The sequence below is a fragment of the Arachis ipaensis genome, chromosome B10 (genome assembly GCF_000816755.2).
Source record: "Arachis ipaensis cultivar K30076 chromosome B10, Araip1.1, whole genome shotgun sequence".
Classification (NCBI taxonomy): Eukaryota; Viridiplantae; Streptophyta; class Magnoliopsida; order Fabales; family Fabaceae; genus Arachis; species Arachis ipaensis.
In genome coordinates this window covers 121,310,257-121,320,049 of record NC_029794.2, presented here as the reverse complement: position 1 = coordinate 121,320,049, position 9,793 = coordinate 121,310,257, and the positions used below count along the sequence as shown (strand labels likewise).

Genomic DNA, 9,793 nt, shown 5'->3' with positions numbered 1-9,793 from the left:
CCAAAAAATATAAATTTTTTCAAAAAAAAAAAAGATTAAACCAGAAAATAGTTATTAAATAATTGTTACATAATTGTAAAGAATAAATACCAAAAAAAACAAATAATAATTATTATGAATTAACTAAAGCTTGGTTTGATAAAATTTTTTAAAAGATATTTGTGTTTTTCATTTTATGTTTGGTAAATAAAAAAATTATATATTCGTGCTTGCAGCTTTTAAAAAATAAATGTACATTTGAAAACACCTAAAACAGAACTTTTAAAGATGACTTGTACTTATCAAAATTAAAAAGTATAATATAACCCCATACGTTAATTAATATCTAAATTTAATTCTTACATTAATATCTATTATAATATTTTTAAATTTTAAAAATTATTTACCATTTAAAAATTATTTACCAAATGCACCTGTTGCTTGTACTTATTAAAAACCGATGTTAATTTAATTTACCAAAAATAAATGTTATAACTTTTAAAACATTATCTTTTAAAAGCTAACTTTTATGCGCTATTTTTAAAAAGTAATTTTTTTTTTCAAACCAAGCCTATGTTGAATTGGTCTAGTAATTAGCTCACTAATTCACTTAAACAAGTATCGGTCGTTCGAATATTACCTTATGCATGCATTAATTTATTGGCTAGCGATCTGATTTACAGCATATTAATCTTTCACCTGTCGAGTTGTGAGATATTTTGACAAACATTTTATATCTTGTAGTACCTTTTTTTTTATCAATTTTTTATTTTATTTTAGGGGTTTTTTTATCAACTCCAAAACATTTTTGGTTAGTCACCAAAAAATAAAAAATATTTTTGGTTGTTAACTCTTTAAAATAAATAAGTAAATGGATCAATATTAAGCTAAGACTATAAATAAGTTATTTTAAACAAGTAAATTTTTACAGCCGAATCCACCAACCTTTCTTAGCAAGGAAAAAATAAAGGTAACAAGGACTATTAACCAATTCATAAAAAAGGTGACTCCTCAGCATTGATCACATTTTCTGCTTCCAGAACACCCTGAATGGACATATTTTGTAACCAAAGTGAAGTCGGGAATGCAATAATCAATTGAAGAGAAGAGAAAAATAAATGGAAAAAAATAAAAAATAAAAGGTTCAGTTTAGTAACAACCTTGATAATCATAATGGCCGCATCCTTGTGTAGGACCTCGTTATACTCATTGCAAGCAAAACTCTACATAATGCAAAAGCTATAAATGAAATTGACACTACGCAGACTTCAGTCTATTTTTACCTGTAGAAGTTCTAAAAGAATGGTGGAATTTTTTTAAAAAACATTGATCCAGACCTGAACACAATTAGGGCAACCAACTTCCGCTGAGCAGCGGCAACAAGTGAGAAGATCAAGTGCAGCTTCCAGGAACTTGGTGAAACGCGGTTGAACCTATCAAACAACCCAAAATACATTAAGTGAAATCTCTACATTGATTAACACTTGGTAAGATTATTAAACCAGAAACTTCTTGTTCATCATATAACATCTTACTAAAGAATCAGATAGATATTAATTAAGGAACCGAGAAAGAAAAGCCAAATCCTATGCTACAATTTGCATGTTACTCACCTGAACTGAAATCCCACACCCTCCAGGATGTTGATCATAAATGAGAATTCGATCTGGGTAATAGCGGCTATCATGAGGATTCGGGCACTCGGCAGCCAAGTCAGATAAGTTGCATGTTATATGTCTGCAAGCAAAACGCATCATAATATAGATTGACATAAAATTAACAGGAGTTACCAGAAAAAGAGCGGGGAAATCTGGCTGAAAAGTAAGGAACATGCCATGATTATCATTTAGAATCTTATATTCATGAGAAAAATTTAAACCTAATATTTCTGAGAAACTTACAAAGGCACTACATTTAAAACCGCATGCGAAGCAGCATGCAAACCTCCACGAAAATCATAATTTTTCTTGAGTACTACTTCTTTGATAGATTGTGGCACTGGAATCCAAACTGCCTGTTTAGAGCAAAGAACACAGCAATGTTAAAAGATTCACAGATGTGGCACAAAATTAAAAGAAAGTAAACCTAAAAGTATTTGAATTCACCTGTGACTCGTATGAATATTGAGGAAGGGCTAGGTCAACAGCATCAAAGATTTGATTGCTCCCTCTCCAAATACGATAAAAACCAAACCATGTAGTTGTTACTTTGCATATATGAGCCCGTGCATTTGTTTTAGGAAACATGTTCAAAACTGCTGTAGGATAAGCCTGACAGTAACAGTAATAGTAACAGGAATGATGAGTTTTTAAACCCCTAAACTTCATCAAAATTGTCCAGCCGTATTAAGGTGGCAGCATAAAGTTCAACATTGCTATATTCTAATTGCATGCTATAACTTAAATAAGTTAATTCAAAGATCACTGTTACAGAAGCAGATTACATACAATATTACCCCCAGTGACATGAATATCGGTGTAATCTCGAGTTTTTGTATAATACTTCAGATCAGCCACTTTGCAGAAAGCGGTCTTGCTAGACAGATCTAATTTCTCGACCAAATAGGTTTTCCCTTGACACATGTACACAGCACCTTCATATACCTGAATCAGGTAACACATATACTTTGATTTGATGTAGCAAAATCCTATCTCAGCATATATCGGCATGTAACAAGTCAATACCTGAAAGAAAGCCCTGCTTTCCTCTATCTCTTCAAGGACTTCATTTTTTCTCTGATCTATGACACTGTATCTTACGGTTTCTATTGCTCGGATATTGACCGCATGAGAAGGATATTTCTAGAAAGAGAAAATAACATAAAAATAAATGCAATATATAATAAAAAGACTGTACAAACTATATGAAACTCCTGACCTAGTGGGGACTAGAGATAGTATATCCCTTTAAGCAAAGAGATTATTTCCAAGATCTGAACCTGTGGCTAACAGTTACAAGGCAACCTTACTACTACCAAGGTTTGCTCAACTATAAATAAGTTTTTAATCTTAGAATATGTAAATAGAATAAATTAGAATACCATACAAAATAGTGTTTAGAGAAATAGAATATATTCTATAATATCTGTAAATACATTTGTATAACTACTCAGTGTCTATAATTCTAAATAATTTATTCTCCACTATGAAGTTGAACTGCACAGAATTCATGAAGCCTTTCTCTCCTCTCCACTAAAAATCTTGCTTTTTCAGAGAGAGAGAGAGAGAGAGACTTATCAAACACCAAATTTTTAGTAGGATTCAAAACATATTCAACCCTTAAAAATATTTTACAATGCTGAATAATAATGAAGTCAACCAGAATTGATAGACACGAATCCTAAATTGTGAAAAAAATCCAATATACCTCAGGACCAATGTAGTTCCAAATTCTAGAAGAAGAATCAAATGACTGATTAGGACTCAAATATCCTCTAGCGTTTAAAGAATTTAAAACATTCTCTAAGCAAGAACCAAAATACTTCTCATCATACTGCACAACAAGAGGGTGTTCATGAGCTGCACAGGCCAAATGCTGTTCGAGAACCTGAACAAATTCTTCCATAATTAGCCTAAACCCTTCCATGTGCTAAAAACTCTATAATTAATCTTATAGAAGGAAAGGTTTAAACAAACCTGCTTGTTTTGGGAATCAATGTGACAGCATTCAATTGGCCTTTCAAAAAGTTTCTTAGGGTGTTTCATGAAGTACTGATCAAGAGGCCCACCAAAGGCAACATAGACAGCAAGAGAAGGCCTATCTCTCCTCCCGCCCCTACCGGCTTGTTGCCACAAGCTAAGAGGATAAATTATTTTAAAGAAACTCTTTAATGTATTCCACACAAAAAAGCTATTTTAAAGGTTTAATTAGATTGGGATATGAAAGCACTTGTGACAATACCTTGCAATACTACCAGGAAATCCTAGATGCAGAGTCACATCAATTTCTCCAACATCAATGCCCAATTCAAGAGCATTAGTTGCAGCAACACCACAAATTTTACCACCAAAAAATGCAGTCTCTATTTTTCTTCTTTCCTGTCAATGTGAAGCAGCCAGTATTAAGTCTCCACAATTCATCAGTCCATAAATCAAACCAAAAAGAATAAGCACTACCATTGGATTGAAATGATAAATGATCCCAAAAATATCATGCATGCTCACACACACACACACACACACAAAATAATACAAAGGCCTATTTCTACATTTGGGGGAAGTTGACCTCTGCGATGTAGCCACCACGATATGCACAGATGGAATGAACCAGATGCGGGGATGTTTCGAGAAGAATTTCACGTCTATTTCATTTACAGCAATTCAATAGCATGAGCATCTTGCTTTCAGAATAAGGGAAAACTATAAACTAGACTTCCCAAAAGCATATCAGATAAACCAAAACAGAATATAGGTAAATCAAGCCATCTGAATTTTGATCAAAGTATTGATTATACTTGAATATACAAAAATATATATAAATTTGAACTGACATACGTATATGATAAAACAAGCTCACAAAGTTTCCTTGATTTACAAAAAGCGATGGTGCGAAGACCATGCTGAACCATTTCTGCAAAAAGGCGCGAAACATCCACAATTGGGCTGCGAAAATAACAAAAGGGCTCATGGAATTCATACTAAAAATACTCAATTACAACAAACCCTAAAGATAAACTTGTGAAATTCTTAATCCTATCCGGTAATCATCACACATCATCTATTAAACATGTTTAGATGATTTGATGGTATGAACTAAATTTGATAAGTATAATGGTTACTATTCAAACCTTAATACTTGCTATTGCCAAAACGCTTACATGAGGAAGGATGTTAAAATATAAGAAAAGCTATTTCTAATCCTTTATCAAATATAAGAATTGACCAAATTATTCAAGCGGAAACTTTTTCACTGTTTAAAGCATGCAGGTAAACAAAATCTATTTACATCAAAATCAATAGTTGCAAACTTTTGTATCATCCGAATCCATACATGAGGAATTATACCTTGAACGAACAAAATTGTCACTTTCGTCTTCCAAATTATCAGCATCGATAACAGACTTGGCTTTTTTCACCATCTACAATCAAGTAATATCAACAATTAGTTTCTAGAAATATGTCTTTACTCTTTAACACTATAAGAGACATATTTTTATAACAAAATTAGAATTTCAACTCACAGCTTTCGGACGCAGACTAGGATTCCAAAGGATGAAAAGTTTCCTTGCAGATGGACTTCCATCATTCTGAAATAGCTCAAGTGCTGGTAAATTTGCAAGTTCCTAGAACACAGGAAGTCAATTATTAAACTTAACTTTGAGCATAGCAATATGCCAATTTTGAGAAGATTGCCCTGCAGCCTTTTAATCCTAACACAGGAAAGACAGCATAATGCACAGAAATATTAAAATGAAAATGTTGTAAGAGATGTAATACTAAGTGTACAACGTTAACTATTTCCAAGACATGTATTTACCATAGAATGCTCGCTTGGATTAGCAGAAGTTGCAGTAGAAAAAACAAAGGAAGGATCAGATCCATATACTGCAAATAGAAGCAAGTGGCACATTCAGTTATTCACATTTTCATTTAAAATTTAAACAGGAGAATAAATTATGGAAACATTCCCAGAATTTTAACAAACCATGTGAGCACAGTCGCCTGAGCCTCCTTAATATAAGCGAAGTATGACATCCAAATGCTCCCTTGTAAGTATGAGTTTCATCAATTATCACAAACCTAATGAATTGAAAGAGAGTAAGCCTCTTACTAATAACAACCCATCAACTAATATTCCACATTAAGTGCCTATAGCCTAATTATAATTAATATGGTTTTTGAAACACTCCATATAAACTACCTTAGATTTGATAAAATCCGACTAAATCGACGATGGTGGGGCAAGATCGATATGTGTAACATATCTGGATTTGTTATCAACTGCATGATAATATAACATGAAGCACATTTCACCTGTGTCCGTCCAGTCTAAGGGAGAAATTAGTTGTAAAATTACCAGTCTAGAATTATCTCGTAGCCAAGTCCTGTCTCTTTGGGAAGTGTCACCATCATATATACCAATATTTAACTCAACATCAAATCCTTTTGTCATGTTTAACAAAGATCTTAGTTGATCTTGAGCTAATGCCTGCATGCAGGAAATATTTTACTTATCCAATTACAACCCCCACGGAGAAAATAAGAACAGATTATGGTCAACTCGAGCATTTAGATTTTAGAATTGAGAAATTAACTGATAAACTGCAACAAACCTTTGTAGGAAATATGTAAAGAGCACATGATGACAGATTATTCAGTAAAACTTCTAGAACTGGCAGGTTATAGCAAAGAGATTTGCCACTAGATGTCATTGTAGCCACAACAACATTCTTCCCATGAAGGGAGGCTTGTATAGACTCTGCCTAAATCAAACAGCAGAACATCTTTGATTCTGAGAGTAAGAAATCATTAGCTAGGAAGACATTTTCACATATTCAGTTTGTACCTGGTGACTATACAATTTTGAAACTCCTATACACTTCAGTGCTGATCTCATCTTTTCCGATAGTTCAGTTGGGATCTCCGCATGAATGGCATTTCTAGGGCTTATGTCTTCAATATGCACAATCTGCATTAACCAAACTTTCATAATGTAGCACTTGCAAAATATGAAATGCCTTGATGTGTATTCATGAGTGAAAAAAAAAGAACATAGAGTTACATTATATTAATGATTATATAAATTACTGTCTGTATCCATTCTACAATGCTTCATTAGTTGAATATCCAGCAAAACATTGGTGAATTAAAGGTTTGATGTGTTATATTCTCGAAAGCTCAAAAGATGGTTATGACAAAAAAAAAACACCTGTCCTTCAGATCCAATTCCTTTCTCAAGGTGTTCAACCATGTCCACAGCTAGCAATGCCTTTGTGTCCTGCCAAACCAAGAACAAGTAATATAAAGCAATATTGCAACGTCTATCTCATTCATAGAAGACTAAAAATTAAAAGTAAATATGTAACAGAGATGAATACATACATGACACCGAATGTGATTTGAATCAGGTTTTGTGGTATTCAAGCTTCTCTTTAAACGTTTTGATTTGTTTTCATTTACAACAAAATATTGGTCTTTGCATATTGCAAGCAATTCTTCCAAGGAAATTCCCATAGTCAGCTGATCTCCTGAAATAAACTGCAGAAAATATCAATACAAATTATACTCACGCATAGCACCTACAGCGAAAAAGTCGTCTCTGACCAAGCTAAGTAACTTCAGTTTTATGAATGAACCACCCTACTAATGTATTCCTAATGCACAATTTTACAAAATCTTTTCACCAGTAACAATTGTAAATTTAGAATGATAACAATTAAAAAATAAAAGAATAAAAAAAAATTAACTTTATTTTAATTTAAATTCAAAATGGAGTAAAAAACAAATCAAAGAAAGACACAATATCTTAACACAAGTGAAAGATGACCAACCTTTTGCCAATTGTTATTGCTCACCAAAGTTTAAGAATAATATCATGAAAAAGAAGGGTCTGATAGTGATAGGTAAGAAATCTCCATTCTTTAAAGTGTAAAAAATAGTGATTCCAGATATCAAGTTAAATACTAGTCACAATAGGCAGATGGATGCATCAGAATAACGATCCTTACTTTTATGCTCAAAGTTCAGTTCAGGTTGCAATATGCATCTCTTATAAAATCAGGCCAAACACAAACTTTGCAGTATGCACTGAATAGATCAATCAACAATAAATAGTTCATGGCATTGTATGTTAAATAAACATACCGGAAGCTGCTCAAAAGCCTTCCACAGATTATTTCGGAAAGAACTATCCCTACTCTTCAATGTCCGAACAATCTTTGATAGAGCTATTAAACAAGACAGGACAAACCAAAAAAGCTAAAATAAATAAACAAATGGAGAAGAAGATCAGCAAGCTTCAGGACCACAATAAACCCCAAGACATCTTCAACACACCTGTTTTAGGATTGATTTCAATTTGTTCTTCATCACTTGATGAATGGTTAATGACAAAAATGACATTGCCAAAACTTGCCTTCTCTATGTCACTTTCGAAGCACACTAGCTGCAGAGGATTACACCAAAATTAGAGCAGGAAAATGCAATATTGAAGAAAACCACTGCAAACTTGGTGATAACAAAAGTGAAGGCATTCAAGGGGGAATAATTACTTCACACAACATTCTTTATTCCTGCGGCCTTAGCATACAATAGGCATCCCGTACAATCACGTTTAAGTTAAACCACAGATCATAAGGTGTAAAGGCATGCTTACACTATCACCTTTGGAAAGATTAACAATAAATCTTAAAATAAAGAAAATGACAAGAAAAATAATCAATTTACTTGAGGTGAGAGAAGCGGAAGATGCTTCACGTCCTGGAGGCCAATTTTGACTCCGAACATTCCAAGCTCATTCAACGCTTCTTCCAGCAGACGCAAGGTCATTTTCCTACCCTGCAAATGAAGAAACCCGGACAAGATGTTTATGAAAGCAAATGCTTTCATTACAATCTTCAACCATGCAGGACACAAGCATGAACTACTACTACCATTGGCACCTAGCTGCAATCCACCATCACCTCCCAGTGAACAAGCTCTTCTGAACAACTTGCAGTGTCCCAGAGGCAGGTCTGACAAACAATTCACGGAGTCCAAAACCTTCAAAAAGACCTCGCAATTATGCTTGCCGAGGGCACCCTCACTGGTACACTCCAGTGTGTTCAATATGAGATGATATGGAAGCTCAATCCGGTTATCAGCATCTCTGTCATTTGCCTTCGAAGCCTGATTCCAACTGACCTCATCATCCACTTTCTCTTTTCTTGGCTCCGAAGCAACTGTCCTGAACTCGAAATCAGAGCTATTATTGTGGTCCAAAGTATCACTTTCAGTGGCCTCGCGCAAATGCAATAGATCCTCCTTTATATTAGACCACATTGAATCCGCGAGATCGGTAGCTGAATCACCACGACGAGCAGCATTAGAGGGAGTTGAAGAAGCATTAAGTGAGTCCGATTTGTGAGCTTTGGAATCCTTCTTAGCAAATGGAACGAGTACAAGAAACTCCCCATTGTGGATTGTGTAAGATCCAATCTGAGCCTGCGGTCTCAATTTCTCACCCTGGAATCACAATCAAGCAATTTCTCATTAGGATTAAAGTTTGCATTACATGGAAATGAAATAATAAATTCTCACTAAATAGTGCATCCAAAATACAAGATCAATTTCATGTATCAAACCATGCAATAGTGCCATTTCATAACAGTTTAATTTCTATCTCCATACACTATGAGTTCAATACTAGTGCAGCTAAGTACACAAAAACAATTAACTTGCAGCGTCACTAATTTCAATGCGCAGTTAGGGTACAAGAGAACCAATCATGTGGTGCCACGTAAGCAAAAGTGGTTAGAGGTGAGAGAAGAGTACCTTGAAGAAAAGGTGGAAATGGGAGGAGTTGGTGGCGGGTGGGAATGAATGGTTGAGGAGAAGCTTGAGGCGTTGTACGGTTGCGGAAGCAGGGATTGGGATAGTGATGGATTCGGCGGTTAGGGTTCGGACTTGGATTTCAATGTCGTTGCTCTCTGCCGCCATTTTTGGCGGGGAATGTTCTCTGCCGTTTCCCCTTCCCATTTCCATTTCTAGTGCCAAAGGATAAAATATTTAAGATAAATGAATTTTTAAAATATTTTGTTTGCCTTTTTACTTAGATAAATTATTTTAATAATTTTTTATATTAATAATTAATAAAAAATATTCCTTTTAACTTTTAA

At 34.1% G+C, this 9,793-nt stretch overlaps 1 protein-coding gene across 5 annotated transcripts in view; it reads right to left on the bottom strand.

Moving 5' to 3' along the window:
• LOC107623363 (uncharacterized ATP-dependent helicase YprA) overlaps positions 843-9,793 on the bottom strand; it is a 12,028-nt gene continuing 3,077 nt past the window's right edge. Inside the window, exons 4-30 of one of the 5 annotated variants that reach the window (XM_021112953.1) lie at positions 9,450-9,661; positions 8,364-9,140; positions 7,974-8,082; positions 7,782-7,864; positions 7,020-7,175; positions 6,847-6,915; positions 6,484-6,606; positions 6,251-6,400; positions 5,995-6,126; positions 5,839-5,918; positions 5,623-5,717; positions 5,455-5,522; positions 5,159-5,260; positions 4,983-5,056; positions 4,473-4,580; positions 4,204-4,279; positions 3,880-4,016; positions 3,615-3,774; positions 3,346-3,525; positions 2,664-2,780; positions 2,427-2,582; positions 2,085-2,249; positions 1,881-1,993; positions 1,593-1,716; positions 1,317-1,412; positions 1,140-1,218; positions 843-1,025 (exon numbers count right to left, since the gene is read on the bottom strand). In XM_021112953.1, the coding sequence (XP_020968612.1) occupies positions 1,186-1,218; positions 1,317-1,412; positions 1,593-1,716; positions 1,881-1,993; positions 2,085-2,249; positions 2,427-2,582; positions 2,664-2,780; positions 3,346-3,525; positions 3,615-3,774; positions 3,880-4,016; positions 4,204-4,279; positions 4,473-4,580; positions 4,983-5,056; positions 5,159-5,260; positions 5,455-5,522; positions 5,623-5,717; positions 5,839-5,918; positions 5,995-6,126; positions 6,251-6,400; positions 6,484-6,606; positions 6,847-6,915; positions 7,020-7,175; positions 7,782-7,864; positions 7,974-8,082; positions 8,364-9,140; positions 9,450-9,661 (3,695 nt within the window). In that variant the 3' untranslated portion in view covers positions 843-1,025; positions 1,140-1,185. Of the gene's footprint in view, positions 1,026-1,139; positions 1,219-1,316; positions 1,413-1,592; positions 1,717-1,880; positions 1,994-2,084; positions 2,250-2,426; positions 2,583-2,663; positions 2,781-3,345; positions 3,526-3,614; positions 3,775-3,879; positions 4,017-4,203; positions 4,280-4,472; positions 4,581-4,982; positions 5,057-5,158; positions 5,261-5,454; positions 5,523-5,622; positions 5,718-5,838; positions 5,919-5,994; positions 6,127-6,250; positions 6,401-6,483; positions 6,607-6,846; positions 6,916-7,019; positions 7,176-7,781; positions 7,865-7,973; positions 8,083-8,363; positions 9,141-9,449; positions 9,662-9,793 lie in introns of those variants that run through there. The other 4 variants (XM_016325590.2, XM_021112955.1, XM_021112954.1 and 1 more) reach the window with 4 other exon arrangements.